This window comes from Monopterus albus, unplaced genomic scaffold (assembly GCF_001952655.1).
Source record: "Monopterus albus unplaced genomic scaffold, M_albus_1.0 scaffold120.1, whole genome shotgun sequence".
NCBI lineage: Eukaryota > Metazoa > Chordata > Actinopteri > Synbranchiformes > Synbranchidae > Monopterus > Monopterus albus.
The window spans coordinates 461903-482932 of NW_018128000.1; the positions used below are offsets into that span (position 1 = coordinate 461903).

The 21030-nt window shown below is 40.7% G+C and overlaps 3 protein-coding genes across 6 annotated transcripts in view; 1 reads left to right on the plus strand and 2 right to left on the minus strand.

Moving 5' to 3' along the window:
* arrdc2 (arrestin domain containing 2) overlaps positions 1-10056 on the minus strand; it is an 11890-nt gene extending 1834 nt beyond the window's left edge. Inside the window, exons 1-6 of one of the 3 annotated variants that reach the window (XM_020612111.1) lie at positions 9951-10056; positions 8350-8617; positions 1169-1386; positions 973-1075; positions 616-872; positions 21-514 (exon numbers count right to left, since the gene is read on the minus strand). In XM_020612111.1, the coding sequence (XP_020467767.1) occupies positions 326-514; positions 616-872; positions 973-1075; positions 1169-1386; positions 8350-8608 (1026 nt within the window). In that variant the 5' untranslated portion in view covers positions 8609-8617; positions 9951-10056 and the 3' untranslated portion in view covers positions 21-325. Of the gene's footprint in view, positions 1-20; positions 515-615; positions 873-972; positions 1076-1168; positions 1387-2519; positions 2925-8349; positions 8813-9950 lie in introns of those variants that run through there. The other 2 variants (XM_020612112.1, XM_020612110.1) reach the window with 2 other exon arrangements.
* Positions 10057-14605: 4549 nt separating this feature from the next.
* Positions 14606-16637, plus strand: uba52 (ubiquitin A-52 residue ribosomal protein fusion product 1). The gene is made up of 5 exons (XM_020612077.1): positions 14606-14695; positions 15140-15251; positions 15594-15680; positions 16168-16270; positions 16484-16637. The coding sequence occupies exons 2-5, from the start codon at positions 15149-15151 to the stop codon at positions 16575-16577; spliced, it is 387 nt and encodes a 128-aa protein (XP_020467733.1). The 5' UTR covers positions 14606-14695; positions 15140-15148; the 3' UTR covers positions 16578-16637.
* Positions 16638-19253: 2616 nt separating this feature from the next.
* Positions 19254-21030, minus strand: part of LOC109966868 (homer scaffold protein 3) — a 33572-nt gene continuing 31795 nt past the window's right edge. For both annotated transcript variants that reach the window (XM_020612075.1, XM_020612076.1), the window contains one exon: positions 19254-20845. In XM_020612075.1, the coding sequence (XP_020467731.1) occupies positions 20660-20845 (186 nt within the window). In that variant the 3' untranslated portion in view covers positions 19254-20659. The remainder of the gene's footprint in view (positions 20846-21030) is intronic.

The window sequence follows — 21030 nt, forward strand, 5'->3', positions numbered from 1 at the left end:
GGGAAAGAGGCAGGATTAGTCCACTGGCCTGACTCAACAGAAGAGCACCGGTCCAAAAACATAGATACTGACAGCAGTTAACACTCTTAAAAACCCACATAATTACTGACTTTTGCGCCAACATCTACTGATTAGATCCACCATGAATCTCAGCTGAATTGAAACCTCTTATGTTGACAATTACTGACTACAAAGAATAAAAAAGGGATCAGGCCCACAAAGTTTCTGAATTTAGCCGGGTTCTGCCTTGTTTGCAGTATAAAAATAGAAACCGTTGTGTTTGAATAATTGGGTCCCCATGCACATCTGCACCTACACAAGTCAATCACTGCAGAATTAAAGGACACTTACGCTCAGGCTGTTCTGGAATGGCCATACGCAGCCATTCCAGGTTGACGCTGTACTGGCTGCTGATGCTGGACGTCCGGCTGCCAAAGGGATGAAGAGGGATGGTGCCTATGACCAGTGGCAGCTCCAGACACAGCTTGGATGACCCAGGAACATCAACACAAACCTGTAAGGAGGAAAACTGTTAATGACGTCCATGCAAAGTCCTTTAGATCCAGCAGCATGCACAACATTCAAACTCAAAAAATAAAGCTACACTTGACTGACCTTGAGCATGTATTCCACTCTGATGATGCGGCACTGCAGGATGGAGGGACCGACAGGTGGGATCTTGATGGCTCGACCGTGCCAAGTTTCCCGGCATCTGGCACCAACAATGTCGCCGCACAGGGTGGCCACCACGGAGCGCTTCTGTTTCATGGTGCCGCGGGCGATGAACGTCTGTGTCTGAGTGATGAAGGCTTTGGGCACAACTGATCTGGAGGTAGAGTTGTCGAACTCAGCAAAAACAGGTATCACCTCACCTGCAGAACAGGAAAGCACGTTACAAACTGCAAGAACTTCCTATTATACCAACAAAGAATACATTTATAGAAGGTGTTTTCTCAGGCTTTAGATTCGTACCTGGTGTGTAGCCTTTGCGGTCAATCTTTGCAGTTACAGACACCTGTCCAAAGTTGCGGTACCAGGCCCGTGCCATCTTATCCTTCGTTCCAGCCTGTGGTGCCTAGAAATGACAGAACCAAATCAGTAAGTGCCTTGGGAACACCATGAGGTGTATAATAAAACATTCATGAAAAGTGAGAGCTGACATGCTCACCAGTAAAGCTGGTGTGTTGATGTCAATGGGCTCGATAACCGTGAACTCCCTCTTAATCTTTTTGACAGTGGTCCACGGCCTGTGTAGCTTAACTTTGACCCAGTAACGGATGCTGCCATGTTTCCCCTCAAATGAGGTGACCAGTGTCTCCTCTGGCAGCTGGAAGCTGAATGGAAATTCATGTCTGCCAGCGGGAAGGACAGTCACTTCACCATTATCTGAAAAGAGAGAGAGAGAAAAAAAGTTGCATTTCATTCACTTGTTGTTTTGTTCATTTCATTCCTAGATGATCAGTATCCTCCTGTGAGAGTCAAGTTATTAACCGGGAAATGCAGCATGAAGCAGTTCAGCAAAATGAAATAAAGTTTCTTAATCTTTACCATGATTGATGGTCTAGTATCCCTTACACAATCCACTCAAGTAGAGTGAGTTTGCAAGAGAGTAATAACAGGTATTTTTGCTGACCAAGAACATGTTTTCCTCAAGCTGTATTATGGTACTGCTCTGGTTTTTCACCCTCTTGCTGCATAGGTCCAGGAACATGCGTGTGCTCAGCGTGCATGTGTTTTGAGTCTATTTGTTATCTGGAAATTAGTATTTAACTTAATTAACACTTCCACTGTCAAAACCTCTTAATGAGTCAGGTTTTTCATGCACAACTCCAGAACAAGTTCAAAAACCATGAACTAATCTGTATGACATGTTTTTAAATTGCTAGTTGTATGCAGGTTTTTCCACAAGCAGAAAAACAACTCTGTAAGAAAACCACATAAAATCAGCAAAGCCCCAGTAGTCTATTTCCTGTCTACGCTTTAAACCAAAACAGCTCTGTGCCTAATACATGAAGACAGACACCAGAGGCTCTCTCGGGAGAAAAATCCAGGATTTTCTCTGAATGAGTAAAAAGTCAGATGCCAGTACCATTTGTTCGACAGATGCCAGTACTATTTGTTCTTCGACAGATGTTTTCACAGCAAAGGACTATAAAGTGCAGCATGTTTCACTTTCTATACAGTATGGTTTAACTTGGACGTATCCATCTCTCAAGATGCTCTACAATCATGTAAACTTAAGTCTAAGTCACTGAATATTAATCGACTTTGCATATACAGTACAAACAAGTTTACTAATGTGATGTTAACTAGAGGACGACTTAGAAAAACATGTTACAATCTGCTTCACTATCACTCATTTAACTCTGCAACTAAACCATTAAAGCGCCACTATTCACAGCCTGCAGCCAAACTAGCCCAGTGCCTCATCACTTTCACTGCGTTTCAGGATGCAGCTTTTTCTGTTTCACAAACAGGACGCACTCTCTCGAGTCACCGTGCCTGCACAGCGGACTGACCTGCCTGAAGAAGCACCTCTCTCCGGTTCAGGTACTCCACCTCGTCGCTGTAGTTCTGGGTGTACGCGGTGCTGGAGCCGGCGGACCGGGATTCGGTCCAATGCACTTTTGCGAAACCTTCGGCGTGGAGCTTCAGGGAGTCCACCTTGCTCACCCCAGACAACTCAATCACCACCCGGCCGGACACCACGTCCCCGCTGCTGAACACCGGAGAACAATCCACCTCCGGAGAGTCGAAGACGATGCCAAACTTTTTCAACTTGTCGAAAATCATTTTTCAGACAGCGCAAAGGTTTGCGATTCCTCAATTCTTATTCCGCAGCGTGTTTAGCTGAAGTTGCTCTTTAGGCTGCAGATCGATAGTTCGCGTGTTTAAAGCTCAAACTACTAACTCCTTTCGTTTTAGCAGCCTTATACAAGGCTACAGAAAATGGGCGGAGCTTCCGCTTTATTATGTAAGGCCTCAGGAGAAGGATGCTGCCTTCAGGTACTCTTCCACGGGCTTGTACACAAGATCTACTCTGTCCAAACTATCTCCATATGTCCCAGGAAAGTTTCAAATGGTACACAGTAGAAGATTCGGAGGGCGAAGCTTTACGACAAACACTGCAGTAGCTGTTTCCAGTAATAATTTCACTAGGGAAGAAATGATGTGTGAAATCAGATGATGCCAATGCTGTAACAAAAGTCGTCAGTGTCTGTTTTGTTAATACCTCGCTACAAAGATGACATTTCCAGAGCTGCAATTCTCTTTTTAATTTATTTATTGGGCAGCCTTATAGTTCCACCTTTCCTTTTTCACACTTACAAGTTGTTCTTTTCGTATACAAAGAAGTTACAAACAGTGTGAGAACAAAACCACCCCATGATGTCAACATTTATGAAAAGGACAGCCTTTACTGCCACAACGTCCCTGACAGCATAGTCACATCTTGACAGCTTGCATGTCTGTGAAATTCCCACTTCTTATGTCCTATTTACCTCAAAGCCCATGCGAGCCTGAAGGCAGCATCATGAACATGCAGACTGGGTGTGGAGGAGTGAGGAAAACACTGCCGGTGATGATTGATGGTTACAGGTTCTTAGAAGAAAACAGGCCTACTGAGCATGCCTCAGTCTCATAGAGCTCCACCATGTACAGCTCTGGGGAAAATAGCTTCACTGTGGACCAAAGCTGTTTACTCAATATGTAGCTTTGAACATGCTGTACAGGGCTGCCACACGTATGGAAAACAGCTATGCACACAGTCAACTTATAAAAAGCAACTAGGGTCTCTGTGCCTTCAAAAAGAAAGGGATACCATAGCTCAAGTCTCCATAATTAAAACGTGTGCAACAACTGGGTCACTCGTGTGACTAAGAGCATCCATTCAGCCATTTCCTGACATCTCAAATTCATTGTCAGCATTTCCAAACAAAGTCAATTCTGAGCAGAACTGATTTTTCTTCCAAACTCTTCAGCAATGAATAAGCTATACAAACACTGGTTCACTTATAAGCCTGTTTACTTTTTTCATTTAATAAAAAAAAAAAAAAAAAAAAAAAAAAAAAAAAAAAAAAAAAAATTAGCCCAGAGAAAAACAAAGTTGTTTGCTCTTTTGTTCTTTGGGATGAGGAGTTAGTTCTCCAGTGCCACCTTCTGGACATGTGGAGGCAACTTGCACAGCAGCAGGACAAGCTGGGTGCTGGTATGTGATGTGATAAATGTAGTGTAATGTTAGAAACTACATGTGGGTTTTAACTGCATCTTAACTTCAGCATAATCAATTCATGTGTCAAAAAATCTGTACTAAGTGATGGCAAACTCTGGGAGGTCAGTGGTCCAGTTTTTATTAGTATGTCAGTTTTTGTTTTGAAAACATCACAGGAGCCCTGCTTTGGGGTTAAAATCAAGCCCAACACGCCACCTGCTGGTGAGCAGGAGCAGCAACTTGGCACTGCCTCAGAGAAGGTGGTTCTCTGTACAGAATGATGAACCTGATAAACATTCCCACTGTGCAGATGACTTAGTGTGATCTGCCTAATCTTCATTGAAAACACATGTACCACTGCTACAGGCTGAAGTAAACATATTTATCTTTGTGACTTCCTCTCTGTTTACATACAGTAAATAGATGCTGAGTACAGCAAATATAAAAACTGATGTGCTATGTACTTTAAAGGTGGGGCTTGTGTGTGTAATTTATGCATGCAGAACTATAAATTAAATTAGCTGTCAATAACAGTAATGTAAAATGAATGGAGAGCAGCTGGCTGTAGGTTGAAGGAGGGTGAAGGAGAGGGGAGCTGTTTTTCGGGTTGCCGTGGCCACACAGGCTGAATTTTTTTAAACATGCCCTCACCTTCCTTCCTCCTTCCTTCCTTTCTCCTGTATCACCTTCTCTTCATTTCTTGCTGCTGTAGTCCCACCTAAATAGAGCGTAACTTCTTTATTTCTACTTTATACTTCTAAACATTTACTTTACTTTGCTATTTTGCCCAGTCACTCATATGTGCAAACTTAGTGGATAGTAAACCCGATTCTGTTCCTGGAAGGATTTGAGGAATATATGAGAAGGTTGAAGCTTTGCAAAAACAAATAGCACCATCATTTCCTGGACAGATTCTGCAGATAACAGACATTTACAGGTCTAAATGCCCATGTACTGACTGCAGCTTAACCTCCTACTGGTGCAAGTAGCTGTCTAAAGTATAAAAAGCAAAACTGTGCGTAATTTGACAAAAAAAAGTCAAGTCTATTTATATAATGGTTGTATGGATTTGGAAGATATTCTGGAAACAGCACAAATCATGGTGTGTCCACTTTACTGCAGAAAAATGGCTTTTGCAAACGCCTCGCCGTTGTGGTGTATGTGGTGTGCTGTGCAGGCTCTGCGCAGACATCTTTGGTACGCAGGGTTGAGCAGAGGTGCGCTGAAAGTTCAAATATGTTGAACTTTGACCCCATTTGCACTGACCTTTGGGCACACAGCCAATCAATGTCAACCACTGTTTGAACTGATGTGAAACTAGTTTGCCTACTTTTGTTTATGAATTTCCCAAACTGTACAACATATGATCGTGATATCAAGATCAGATAAACACAGAAAACCTATTTAAGTACTACAAAATAAGCACACAAGAGCTGCTACCAAGGGTATTTTAAAAAATACAGTTTCAGCCTCTAAAATGTAGTGATCTACTGCTAGCAAGTTTAGCACTGTAGCTAAGAAAGTGCCATTTTGTACAGCACCCCCTGTGAGTTTGTACTTGAGTTTTGGCACTGGCGAGCGCAAAACTCTGTTGTTTTTTTTATGTTTATGTTTTTATGCATACATGTAAGAATTTCATTGTACAGGGAAACACGTTTCCTAACTGTGCATATGACAAATAAACACTTTGAACATGCATCCATTATCTATACCACTTATTCCTGAATAGGGTCATGGAGGGGCTAGAGCCAATCCTAGCTGACATTGGGCGAGAGGCGGGGGTACACCCTGGACAGATTGCCAGTCTATCACAGGGCTGACACTTGGAGACAAACAACCACACACACTCACTCCTACAGGCAATTTAGAGTCCCCAATCAACCTAAGCTGTATGTCTTTGGACTGTGGGAGGAAGCCCGAGTGCCCAGAGAGAACCCACGCAGGCACAGGGAGAACATGCAAACTCTGCACAGAAAGGCCCTGGGTTGGCCAGGGCTCGCCAGGGCTCGAACACGGAACCTTCTTGCTGTGTGGCAATAGTGATAACCACCACGCTGCTGTGCCACCCGACTTTATACATCTCATTCCAAATTTAAATCCCAAATTTTGTTACTTTTTATATTTATATTACCCATCAGCCCTGACAAATGTGTGACTTTTGATGACCGCATCATTTGATAATGGTTTATTAGGAGTGGGCCACATAGATAAAATCTTTTATCACATCACGCTGTATTTGACTGTGTGGATGCTATAAAGCATCCACACTATGTTCTCCTGATTATTCTGGGATCTTCCATCTGTTTTTTGGCACTTTATAAGTCCAGTATACTTTCAGCTATACAGGCCATTCTGGTATCTACCTGTTCAGCTCTTCAAGGACATTCCTTCTTCTATACAACTTTTTAATAATGTTTATACTTTTTAATTTATTCAGCTTTTTTGTTTACAATAGAAGTCAATGAGAGCTCAAAGTGCTGTGTCAATGACAGTGCTGGAGTGCCATCTGGTGGTCCATAAAATGCAGTGCAATTGAGACATGGCACATCATAACTCCTCTCTCTCCCTTTCTTCTCTCTCCTTGACAGCTGCTCTGTCGGCGGGCAAAGAATCTTTAGATAGACTGAGCCATGAAGCATCCACCAGTTGGAGTTTTCACGGCCCAGTGAAAGGAGGACGCATTTCTCAGCCACACTTGAAGGGGCCATTAAAATGGGACAACTGTGTTGTGATGCAATCGGTCTTCAAATGCAGCCTTCAAAGGACGCAACCCCCAAGTTGGGACATAGCTTATATCTAAGCAAAATGGTGATAAAATTGGCAAAGTGGGAAGACTGAGGTGGACTGGAGCATCCTACCAGTTTCATCAGTGGCCACATTATTCTTCACATGGAGATTGAGATACTGTGATATAATAAACATTTTCTGGAATATTTTGCAGCTGGTGAGAGTAAGTAAGATTGAAAATGCGGATATGATAACAGGTAACATTTTTAAAAATGAATAGACTAAATTGGCCAATTACCACAAAAATCAGACAGATAATCACTAACTGAAATAGTCGTTAATTGCGGACTGATGTACAGCACATCAGTTAATGGGTGATGTGGTACTTTCTTGTGATTCAGGTGAATATTTGAGGCTGAAAATGTAGGCTGGATAAATGACACCCTCTTCGAAATAATATTTTGTTATTTAGCTACTTTGCTAATGATTTTTCTGCATGCTTTCTACTAAAGCAACAACAACGAAAACTCTGTCTAGGACTCTGAATCTAGGATATACTTATATTTACTCGTTCGACCAGACTGGGAAGGCAAACCGCATGCACTGTTTACAGAATATCTAATGAAACATTAACCACTGCCTATGGTTATTTATTCAGTGAATGGTGTATGGCCTATCTTCTCAGCCTCTCTGTTTCCAAGCTGCCTGACTTCCCCACCAGGGGAATTTCACACTTTGCAGAATAACAACTACTACAGCACAGGCCTCTGCAAACCACTAGAGTTTATTTGGACTCTGCGCTAATGGATTAGTGTTTAATGTTAGGACTGAGTTGTCTAGCAGATGTATCTGGATGAGCCAGCACTGACTTCTCCCCCAGGTTTCCATGTATTACATTTGGCCCAGGTGGCATCTTTTTGTAAACTGCAGTAACTACAAGACACTGTCTACCAGCTGGGACATGACAGAACATCCGCAGTTTTATGCCACATTATTCAGAATAAAGACAAAGCTTATAGATACATGCAGCACATGCTGGAACATCAGTAAAGCTACAAAATGGATTATATGGTATCAAATACAGTAGTCATGTTTATTTCTAGTCACCTTTGGACTACCATAACTTTAGTCAATACATCACAATTAAACCAAGTGACTGGCCCTATATGTATTTATTTGGCTAAATTATAACTAAGTCTAAAGATTTGACTACATTCCATTTGCAAAACACTGAAATTGATATTATTGTAATGTTACCTCATTGTGTATTTCAACAACAAACTCATGAAAACAAATTAAAAAAAACAATGCACAATGGCTATATGGTTGCTACCGTCTGACAAATAAACACAGTATTAATGAAATATTAGCCGTCCAGGGTATGAGCACCTTCTGCAGCTTTCAATACTGACCTCGAATCAGATGCTGTCTTTTCCTGAAGTAGGTGATTCTGGAGGTGTAGTCGTTATAGATGGCGTTCATGCCACGGTTCTCCAGCCAGTGTGCCACGGCCACCCCTCTTCCCTGCACCTTCATGGAGCATACTCTGGTATCCCTGCAGAGCTCCAAGACCACATGGCCAGACACCACCTCCCCTGTGGTGAATGCCGCATCAACCGGACCATCCAGCTCCAGCCTGAAAGACTTTATGGAGCTCGACATCGTTGCCATGAGTGAAGTCTGAAAAACAGTAAATAAAAACACACCTTTTGACGAGTCTGAGGATTAAACACTAACAAACTATAATAACTAGGGGTGCACCGAAATTTCGGCCACCGAAAATTTTCGGCCGAAAAGGCCATTTTTATTTCGGGCCGAAATAAAAAAACACGCCGAAAATGCCCCGCCCCGAGGCGTACACTCCCTCACTTTCCGAGATGTTTGACGAAATTCTACAGAAAAGCGGTGGAACAAGCGCAGCCTTACAACAACTGGACACTTATCTAGGTGAACGACCCATTGCCAGGAACTGACCAACATCCAGAAGAAATACTATCGAGCCATTCTGGAGAAGAACTTCTCATTCCTGTCCAAAGGAGGTGCAGGAGGAGGTGGAAGTGCCAGTGTTCCCAACCTCCTCAACACCATGATGGAGCTGAGGAAATGCTGCAACCACCCCTACCTCATCAATGGTACACATATATATATATACACACACACACACAATTATAGAGTAAGCGTGTTTTAAAAATTTGAAGTTTTTAAAAGAAGCCATTTTCGGTTTCGTTTCGGTTTTCGGCCAAGTGCATCCTAAATTTTCGGTTTCGGCCCAGAATTTTCATTTCGGTGCATCACTAATAATAACCATAATGCAAATGCCCAGAGCCAAGAGGAATAAAGAGCTTTAGCACCTAGGGACCCTATGGACACAAAGGGACCCCCAAACAAGCAAATGATACATGTAAAGTCTTGTATTCACTTAAAATGTGTACAGTACTGAACATATTATTTCAGGGTGTGTCTGGGTGATTTTGCTTAGGGTCCTCGACAAGCCTGGGCCGGTTCTGTCAATAGATAGGCTACTGTCTTGTAGTCTGTTGTTGATTTAAACACGTTATCTAAACATTCAATAACACTAACCATAGACTGCCACCTTTTCTCTTTTTTCTTCTCAGATTAACTTATTTTAGAACCAAACCACAGTGTGGAGTAATGACAATCGCTTTTATTGTCCAAGTATGTTACACACACAAGGAATTTGTCCCTGGTACAGAACAGAGGCAGCCATCTCTCACAGACACAGACACACACACACACACACACACACTCGCGCGCGCGCATGCGTTGCTGTCCCTGCAAGGCGCTGATTCATCGAGACTTGAGGTTCAACGTGTTGCCCAAGGACACTTAACCGCAGACTTTTCGGTTAGGGGACGACCGCTCTTTTCATTTTCTTAACGAAATCGGTATGTGGTCTGAGTATTGATAGAACGCACACATGCAGTAGACCTATGTGCACCGAGTTTTATAAATACAGCTGTGAACTAGGTGAGTTTAAAAGTCTCAAACTCACCAGCAGGACAGGAGCAACGAAGCGTCTTCACAAAGACGACGTTTATCTGGAAACTGCTCACTCCAACTGGTTGTTAAAAGCGAAACCTTATAATTGTAAACAGTGGCAGGGTTCAACGCCCATAAACACAGCGGCTCCCTTTTTAACACCAATGACAAATAGAAGGAGGAGAAGGGCGTTCAAGTAAACGGGCGTATCTAGAAAACTTTGGACGGGGTGGCCAGGCTGGGGCACATCCTCACATACATGTAAAAAGTCAATTAAACCTATATTACTATAAAATAATAAAATGTACATTATTAGCAATCAAATGATTTCTTTGTGTATAAATGAGTTATGTATTTCTGGCAGGGGGCATCACTACTGCACCATGGTCCCTCACCCCACTGAGGTTAATTATCCCACATACTTCATAACACAAGTGGAGTAATGAATGCAAATATCATGCTGCATGCATGTTATAAAATAAAACTCATTTGACCAATGTCAATTATAAAGCACCAGAAAATGATTGTACTGTATTTATTTTTCAGTCATTAATCATGACTAGCATTTTGAATCTGACGGGGGTGGCACTAGGGGTGGCCAATCAGATAGTGGGCATGTCCCCCCACCCCCACCCCTCCGGCTTCGCCCATGTAGGTAAAGCCAAAGAAGGAGAAGCAGAAGAACACAGTACCTCCTAATTTGAACTGTTTATAGTCTGCTTTTAGCATTTTTGCATAGTGTGCGCAGAATCTCACAACAGAGTGGGAGGGTTATCAGAGGTATCAGTATTGTATGTAGACTTTTTAAAATAAGTTTTTAGAAAGAAATTTTCACATCAGTGAAACATAGATTTTCTGTTTGGGGATTTTTAAGTCACGTGCCTCACTATATGACATGGCGGCCAAAACTTAAGCTAATGACATAATCACATCACTGAAGCAGTTGTCTTTCTAAAACCTTTTCAGTTATAAACTTTATCAGTAAAGTAAAAGAATACATTACTGGAGAATCAAGTAAGGAATACAGTAAGCATAATTTGTGACATTTCTTATCAGCTGTTGTATCACTACAAAGTCCTACAGTGCTCCTATAGTCAAGAAATCTGCTGAATTATTTGCATGTATTGTTCTCATGTCTACAACAATATGATTCAAATTAGCAAGGTCAAAACTGTGATCTGGAAGCGTGTCCTTGAGCATGAACTATAGTACTTGTTCACTCATTAATGCAGTCAACCAGTTTTTAAATGATCAGGTGCACAAAGATATATGTACATTTAATTACATTTTTTGAATATTCCATAGTTTTACAATATTTTTGACTGAAATTTGTCTTTATTTGGCATGTCTCTTGGCATTAGCCAACAGGCAAACTCAAACACACCATCTGGAGTTTAATCTAGTATTTAAACATGTTCTTGCAGCCCTACCTTTTGGGCCTGAACCTGGACTTGTAATTCCAGCCCATACCTGGAGTGTTGCCATTTTGCCAGGCTGATGAACTCCATGTTAAGATGATCTGTTTGCATTCCTTTTTAAGTACCAGCTGAGCCTGCATATCACGGTCATGGCTGTTGCTACAACATAGATTGTTTTGACACAGTTTTGTGGTCAAATATGTTTGAAGGCCGGAACATGAAGCTTTTTGTGAAACAGACTTGGCCTTCTTCTAAGCGGTTTAGTGTTGACTGTGTAAACTGGATGGAAGTAGAACAGTCAAGTTTGAGGCTGCTTCTCTCCCAGGTGTAAATATGACTGGATTATCTTTAAGCCACCTTACTGAAAAAAGCTGCACTTACTCACTGCTTCCACATTTCACACTCTGATTGCCCCTGTACTGCTCTGGGTAAGAGTTTATTTATCACCCCAGGAAGTGTTTTTATGTAGTTTACTGTAAAACACACAGCACAGTGAAATAATGTGACTGACAAAGTGGTTTTGATTGCATGCTTGACATTTACAAGAATTTTAAGCTCTAATGAGCTGGGTTTAAAGGCACCACACCTTTTTGTTGTTGCTGAAAATGTAGGAACCATTTAACAGTGAGTTCATTACATTTGTATTTGTTTATGACACACAAAAAATGCCATGTGGAAATACAATCTAAGTCTACTAAGTTTATAATCTTTTGGAATCTTGCTTAATTCTAGTGATAGTCACTAGTTTGCATATCACTGTTACATCCTTGTTCACAGCAAAATTCTCAGTTGAGATATAATGTGCATAATTTTGAGAAGTTCATGGTGAGAGAACAACATATTTGAATATAAAATCTAGAACAGCTCCCTTTTGCGCTCAACTTGGTCTTTGCAAGAATTAATGCCTGACCTTCAGTGTTAAGATGTATGCTATTTTTAGTGTCTTAATGTCTGTGCAGCAACTGTGCATAGGTGCCCATTTTGAAAGGTGCAATACACTCGAATCTAGTATCATTACTGGTTTAGCAACATTTTCAGAAACACTACAAAATCTGACTTGACTCTTGATTTGACTTTATATCTCTTGTGAATAACTTGGGGGGGGGAGAGACACAAGAGCGAGTGAGCAAATTGTGATTCTCAGTCACATTGTGACAAAATGAGTTCAGAATTGTCTGTCACCAGGATGCTGGAGGGTCAAAGGTTTGGCCTTGTAGTCGTCACCAAGGGTGGTTCTGAAGTGCTGTTCAGCCAGTGGAAACCTGATGTTGCTCTATTTGATTAACATACAGCAACAAACAATACAATAACACACAGAGTGATGACAACAATAGAAACCTGTGTACATAAAGAAAGAGAGTTCGACCGTGTTACCTTCAATTCTACTAATATTGTTACTACAATGACAACAGCTATTATTACCTCTGCCACTACCATCACAATGGGTGGAGAATTTATCAAACATTTTTTATTTTACTTTAGGATCTCTCACCCTCTGCTGTGACAGACAAGGTGTCTTTCTGCAGGTCTTCAAAGGAAGGAAGTCTGCCTTGGTGGTGCTGAGGCTTGGCCCAGGATCTGCCAACAAGTCACACACATTTAATCTCTACATGAATCTCCCTTAAACACACACACATAAGACCAGTTCATCACCTGGTCCACTCAACATGTTGCTTGGCAGCTGGATGGCTAAACTGGCCCGCTCCCTGTCCTTTTTGCTGTATTGTTCTTTGGCTGTGGTTGTGTAGTACAGGGTTGACAGATGGGGTGGGCTGAACTCTACATGGCTTTTGGTTATCGGGTTCTGTCCAGACACATGCACTGGATGATCTGTGTGGTTCAGCTATAAAGAAGAACAGCATTAGCACGATCAAATATGACACAGGATACCTGCACAAATCCTTTAACATGAACTATATGAACATAAAGTAGCTGAAATTGGCTACTGTCAAATAAAAAGCATAAATATTTAACATCATATCAAAAGAAAGGTTTTGATATTGCATGAATATTGCATATGGAAATCCATTCAATGAAAGTGCATCTTTCTTGCCATTTGATTTATTTAATTTAAATACTAAAGGATAGGCTACATGACATTTGCCCATTACATTACCACGTCTATTTTGTAGCTCTAAATCACTTTTGTCATTACAACAGCAGATGGCAGTCAAACTTCAGTGTGAAGCAATCATGTGTAGCTCAGAAACAATATGTTATCTGAAACACATATAAAAAATGTGACTCAGCACCCTCTCTCAGTCCACAAAAAAACTGGGTAACATTTCAGGATCATAACCAGGAGGACTGAGTGGTTCCCTCACACATTTGTTGTATCACATATAAGCAAAATTGTTAAATATACTTTAAGTATATATACAGTACTGTAAGTTTAACTTAATTAAAGTAAAAGTAAACCAGAGTGTACAAATAGCCAACGCAGTTACAAACTGAAGCCCTGCATTCAAAAATGTAGGCCCTACCTAAGAGTAGACTATTCTAATCAAAGTATAGCCTACTTAAATTAGTCTACAAAACATATAACCTGTTATGGCAAATGGTCCGTATGCTATAATTAGCCCTAATGGTGCATTAATATTGCAACACTGGCTGGGTTGAAGAAGGGGTCTGAGAACAATTTGCCCTTTAATACTCTTTCACCAGCCACCATTTTATTGCACAAAAACTGGGGAACACACAGCAACACAAAACATACTAACACCACCCCAGAACTATATATAGGTCACCCATAAGGGCACAATGTGGTATGCTGCCAGGTGCTTCTCCCCTCCGGCATTCTGGGGGACTTTCCGCCCCACTGCTACAATATGTATATTTCTGTAATAGATCACAGTAGCCTACATATAATACGCTACTGTAATGTTGCAGCTGGTAAAGATGGGACTAATTTTAATGAATTCACTACTAGGCAGCTTGAGAATTTCTCTCAATAAATATAACCATGTATTTCTTTAGGCCTATTGTATGTTGTAGCTTAGTGGAAAAGTAGAAAGCAGAAACTGGAAATAATCAAGTAAGTTAACGTTAAAGCAGCCTACACATAGCCTGCCTGAAGTATTTTGAGCCAAGTGTAGACTACTTGTGTAAATGTACTTAGTTACTTTTTAGACATGTAATAAATTTAAGGCTAAATGAGCGGGTACATTTCTTAGATTATTCTAACCGGTACGTTTGATATATAAAATGCTCTTTCTTTAATATTAACAGCAATTAACGATGAACTATATTTTATTCCCAAATAAACCATGAAGAAGGAAGTGACGTTTTTGAGTGTCACCCTCTTCCGGTCTCTTTTGGTTGAGGCTGAGCTATCTACCGGGTGGGTACACGTTTCGTGTAGTAGGACTTTGTCGGTTTTTACTGAACTCTGTAATAAAAACATACCATCGTTAGTCATACCAGCAACAATTGCATATTTTACTGTTATTAGCTCAGTTCCAAGGTAGAAAGTTGAGAAAATCTTGACAGCGCCTCATAGTAACAGTAGGCATGTGGGGAGGCCGCACACCGAGTCCACTGTTTTATGCTAACGCTAACCTTAGCTAGTAACGTTATCGGCCAAAATTCTGCTCAGGCTTTACGGTCAACACACATACGACGGTTAAGAAACAAGCGATGCCAATATTACTGTTTAATTAGTAACTTTGTTGTCTTTCTGTTATGGTTTCTGTGTTATTTACGTGAAAATGTCAATAATCGTGTGGTCAAGGAAGTAGCTAGCTGCACGTCTGACGGTAAAGCTAACATTAGTGTTCTTTCTCAGCCTGCAAACATGCAGATCTTCGTGAAGACGTTGACAGGGAAGACTATTACCCTCGAGGTTGAGCCCAGCGACACTATTGAAAATGTCAAGGCTAAGATCCAGGACAAGGAAGGTGAGCCCTCACATTTAACTAAGTCTTAACTACTGAATGTTATTTTAAAGCAGCAGCTTACACTTTTATAATTTCTACTTTATGACAAAGAGTTTTATGCAGAGGTTTTTTTTTTTCAAGGAAAGGCAGTAGATTTGGTTTGATGAGAAACCGGATTCTGGCCTTGTATCCAAGGAAATTTAAGCACTGTGATTGATAAGCAGATAAAATATTTACCTGCTTTCAAAAGATATGTTTAAGTCATGGCCAAACATTTCAGCCACTTGGAGTATTTTCTTGTGCATAGACATTTTTGGTTATGTGTATACTTACATTGTTTGACAAGTAGTGTTGTTCTTGCAGGAATTCCCCCTGATCAGCAGCGTCTGATCTTCGCTGGCAAGCAGCTGGAGGATGGACGCACACTGTCTGACTACAATATCCAGAAAGGTAACAACTTTGAATCAAAACTATATGCCCTGGATATGTCTGTTGTGACTATTAGGCCTGTACATAGAAAAAACTTCTTGCACACTGACAAAGCTCCTCACATGCTAAAATGATAAATAGTTTCAAGTGTGAAGGGTGATACAATGGTGTGAATAAAATGACTGTCATCAGCACAACACAGCATTATGCTTTTCTGGTTTCTATGTATGCAGCATTTTTGGCCATATGTGCCTCACATCATCCTTGATAGGCCTGGATCCTAGGACGTTTACCCTGCTACAGTTAGATTTTTGTTTCAGTAAACCACAGACAAGCTTATTAGAGCACAAATTATAAACAGCAAAGGGTTCATGTAAGTTTAAACAGGGGCCTTCTAGAAATCATTAGGGCGAAAGTGCTAATAAGGGTGTTTTTAATAAAGCTTTTCTATAGGTCTAAATGTAGAGAGCTTGCGATTGACATTAAGGTGTCTTTAACTGCCCATCAGAATCAACTCTGCATCTGGTTCTGCGTCTGCGTGGTGGTATCATTGAGCCTTCACTCAGGCAGCTGGCCCAGAAATACAACTGCGACAAGATGATTTGCCGCAAGTAAGTCCACTACTGACCGTCATCAAATGTGCCATTTCATTACGTATGTGTGTGACGCTGCTGTTATGTTCACTGAAGTGGTTGTTTAGAGTGAAGACTAGAATACTTTTAAATGCCAGTGTACACAGTATAGTGTCTAACTTTTCAGACATTTTGATCCACTGACAATTTTCAAGATTTTCCTTTTAGTTGACCTGTCCTCTTGCGTCGCAGGTGCTATGCCCGTCTGCACCCCCGTGCTGTCAACTGTCGCAAGAAGAAGTGTGGGCATACAAACAACCTTCGCCCCAAGAAGAAGCTGAAGTAGACATTTTGACTGAATGGGCTCTCTGTACCATTTTGTGTTAAAATAAACACAGGAAAATTATGCTGCTTGTCTGACTGGCTATTCAGTGGCACTTTTACAAGACAGAAAGGAATTGGTAGTTTTTAAATTGAATTGCATGCAGTACTTAGTTGTTCAGGGTGATTTAACTGCAAGAAAACAACCAAGAAACAAGATGGAGCTGGTGCAGTAAACTTATATTCCTGATTGCACAAGGAAGATTTCAGATATTCACATGAAGGGTTTGGAAACTGTACACCAGAGGGCTCTTCCATGAAACCTTTTTACTCAGTTGTTTAGAAAATTTGACAAACCTGCTTCTTGGAACTGGCCCTTATTGAATCCAGGAGTGGTGCACTTAAAATCCTCAGTGGTACTGTACCAGTTTGTATTGGTTGCGGATTTCAACTTTCAATTTGGCACCTGATACAGCACCTGCTGCTTGTCTGCCTGAGCTGATGGCGCTTTGGCACATAAAATGCCATAAAGCAGACTATTAAAATGTTTCACTTGGCTGGTAGCAGCTTCACCCATACAGCACTAAAGCTATCAAAATACAAGTTTATCAGGGACAAATCGTATGTGGTAGTGTAAGGTGCAAACTGGACAATGTTGAATACAAACATGACCCTCCTATCACAAAGAACACAGGAGTGACTTTGCATGAGTGAATTTTAATGTTAAACAGTTCTATACAAATATAAGCTCATCTCACATGATCAAATCCCATATGAACATCTGCTTTCCTTAAGTTCAATTCTTGTCAAATGACGAAAGTGTGGCCTTGAACTGACCAACGCTGGCCGACAGGTTTCCTTTATTGACCAGTACCTAATGAAACTAACCTGAATTAACTTGAGGTATTTAAGATGTACTAAAAGGTCAGATGTTGTGGACACTTAGCAATGTGCAGTTAAAAACAAAACTAACATGGATAATCTAAAGGAGATGAAAGTTCAGCATCACACAGGTTTTTTGTTTATTCCAGTTTATGTGGCTTCAGCGTCCACTTGTCTCTCACATTCTCATTATCATTTATTGTAGATTGTTTTATGTGGCGTGGGCAACGAGCCTTGACCTGCCATTTCTTTTTACGCATCAGTTTGTGATTTTCTACTCTTCTATTGTATACCTACTTGCTGTAGATATACAATAGTACTGATCTAGTTCACTTTGAATTATAGAACTATTAAAAAAAAATTGTACCTTGAACACCAACAGTTTAATAATAGTAATTTAGCAGTAGTTTAATACTTAGCAGATTCTGTACAAGTCTGCTCTGTTTCCACCACAACCTCTCAATAGAAAGGTCAGACAGGGGAAGATGCAGTTATAACTCCCTGATCCCTTTCTGTGCACACAGAAATGGCTCCAACTGTATTCACAGAGTGTTAATGTGCAGTAATTATACACTGGAATAAGACTGCTATCAAATTAAGTGTTTGACATCAACAGAGGAGCTCATGCTGGGGAGCTGCTGGTCTGTTTTCTTGATGCGTGATAAAAGGCTGGTAGTAATCGGACATAGCCTAGTGAAGTCGTGAGAAAAAAAAAAAAAAACACCACACACTTCTGTTGTTAAAATGGATGAGGACAGGCATTGCCGAGGTGTCTACCTACAAATTACTCTACTTGCATCAATTGCAAACAGGCATTTATGCTATAAACTTTATTGCTAATTCAGTAATACTAGTATATAGGAGCTGCTGCCAGAAATGCCAGCTAGTGTAATAACTGTTCAAAGTGATGAACCATCCATCTTATTTTACAGTATAATAAAACTCTTAAACGTGATCAGTCACAAAACAATGCATTAACATTTTATCACTATATTAGACTGGTTGAAACTGTTCAGGTGATCATTTTGCTGACCTATGATAAAATTGGAGTGTAGTTAACCCAAACTACGAGTATAATAAATACGCCATCAGTTGAAGTGATACAACCCTCCCAAAGTAACAATACATGATGTAATGGTGCTATTAAATAATCTGGCAGTATATTACATCAAGAGATTTTGTTATGACCTATTTAAAAATCACATTCTTACATGTTATGATTCTGGCAGTTACTGTACTAGAAGTAGCTACAAGAAACAGCACCTTACTTTTATCTATATTACTGTCATATGAAGAATCTATAACTCATCAGGGGCCTAAAAGACAAGAGCAAAAGTGTGCATCAGATGTTCACATACAAAGCTTGATAGACAAGTCATTTAAGTACCTATTTAATTGAACTACTGCAGTTGTGCTTTTCAGCTGGAGCAGTCTGAGATCGCACACTGCTAAGTAATGCACACACATGCATGCACACGCACAGAGAGCTTCATATTCCATCCAAGGTGCTTCTGCAGAGGTCATGCAGTGCTCTTGGTGATCAACGTCCTGCGGCTCCACTGAGTTTCTATTACTAATATGGTAAATTGCAGTGTTGTGAAACAGAGAAAATACATAAAATAGAACTGAATCATTCTGTGAACACTGACAAATGTAAACAAAAAAAAAATTGGCACAAACATTATCAAGTGCAATCCCAGGTTCAACTCGACTATATCAGGGTGGAAAAAAAGCACTTTTGTCCACGGGCCAAAGTGACACATCAAGACCTGTCTATCCTTCAACAACTACCTGCCAAAGTGGCTGGTGGGGGCTACCAGCCACTGCTCGAATTTTGCAGCATTTAGGCAAGTAGCAATTGTTGATTTCCAATCCTGACTGTTAGTAACAGTCATTATGAAACATGGACATAAAAATGGGAGCAGCTTGTTTCATCTCTGAGTTTGTTCATGTTGTGGCTGGTGTTAAGCCAGTCCAGGCTGCTGATGGTGAACTGGAACTGACTTTATTCAGCATCTTTGCCTCCCCGTGTCCTTACCTCGACTACACTCCTCCTGGGTGCATCTCCACAGTTACAGCACAATGCCAAAATGAACACTATCTTGTTATTGTACACAGGTAGACATTTTACTTGTGCAGTTTTTTTTGTTTTTTTTACTAGGACTGACTTTAGAGACTGACCAGTAATTGTGAGAAAATTTAAATCCTAAAGCTTTATTTATACAGAAATATTATGTTTCAGCCCATGGCAACTAGTTTAATGTGAAAAGAGCTCCTGCCAAACTGCCATGAAAGAAGCATTTATGGACAGTCGCTTTGATGTTTCTATATGTTAAATGTCTGGAATTAAGACCTCGTTCCCTGATGCAGCTCCTGCTGTTACAGTTTATGGTCTGTGCCCAAACATGTTTGAGTGGTTCAGCCCTCCATCTCTGCAGGAATTTGAAGCACCAGTGGTTTTTATTAAACACTGTACGGCCCTTTTTTCCTCAAATTCTTATGCCAGCTCGTGCCTCTCAATTCAGTAAGAGAATATATATATATATATAAAATGTCTACCTTTGCAAAATAGCAAGCTTAAAATCAGTTTTGGTGCAAGTTGTCTTTCAAAGGTGCTCTGTGCAGTCCTGTGTATTGCTATGAATAAATCATTCATGTTGAGGCATCAGGATAATTACCATAAACAAATGAGACCATCAGCTTCTAGCAGCATGGCTCTGCAGTTATATTGTAAGGCACCAGTCAGATTTTGAAATATACTTGATTGGTCTGGTGCAGAGAGGGGGACAAGGGCACTGTCCCTCCAGTGTAAAGGGAACTAAAGCTTTCAGAGTTGCCAGTGATAGCAGATGGTGAAACAGAAGTAAAAATCTGGAGTAAAAATCATTTATCCTCCTCAGAACTGAAGGGCTGAAGCACATGCAGCTGATGAGAACTGTGACCAAAAGAAGAAAAAAAAAAAAAAAAAAAAAGAACAAGAATGAGTAGCCAATCCAACCAAAGTGTCAGTTGTTTATGATAATTATATCAAAACTGCATCATTAATGCGACGATGATGCACAGAACAGATGGTTTAATCAGCACATGGCACCTGAAAGAGGCTTCTGATACAGTGTTTCCTGCACTTTTCCCTCCATATTGCTTTGATATAGGTGAAAAATAAATCAAGGCAACATGAGGGGCACCAGCTCTGACTGAGGAGATACAGCCCAACTGCAGCTGTGGCTATTTATCAATGAGTTTTGCCAGGCTCTGTCTCAGGTCGCTCAAGTCACAGATTTTGATGTCCAGAACCTCAATGATACGTCGGACCTCGACCTCCGCCTGCTCCTGGTCCTCCTGGCTGGAGGCCAGCGTCTTTTCAGCGCTCTGAACCCGATCCTCCAGCTCTGCGTTTCGTCTCTCCAGATCCTGCAGACACATGGACTGCTATTAATGCAAGTCCACTGCAGTTCGAATCACATTGTATTTACTTTATGCATGTGTTGGGATCCAACTTGTACATTACATCTGACATGTTCTTTGTAATTTTGTAATGTTAACATAAAACAACCAGTGCTCTTAATTCTTTTGTGTGTCTGTGTGTGTAACACTTG

Coding starts and splice junctions, on each gene's coding strand:
- uba52 (XM_020612077.1), top strand. CDS start 15,149: ATGCAGATCTTCGTGAAGACGTTGACAGGGAAGACTATTACCCTCGAG. Junction 15,252..15,593: donor TAAGATCCAGGACAAGGAAG/GTGAGCCCTCAC, acceptor TTGTTCTTGCAG/GAATTCCCCCTGATCAGCAG. Junction 15,681..16,167: donor TGACTACAATATCCAGAAAG/GTAACAACTTTG, acceptor ACTGCCCATCAG/AATCAACTCTGCATCTGGTT.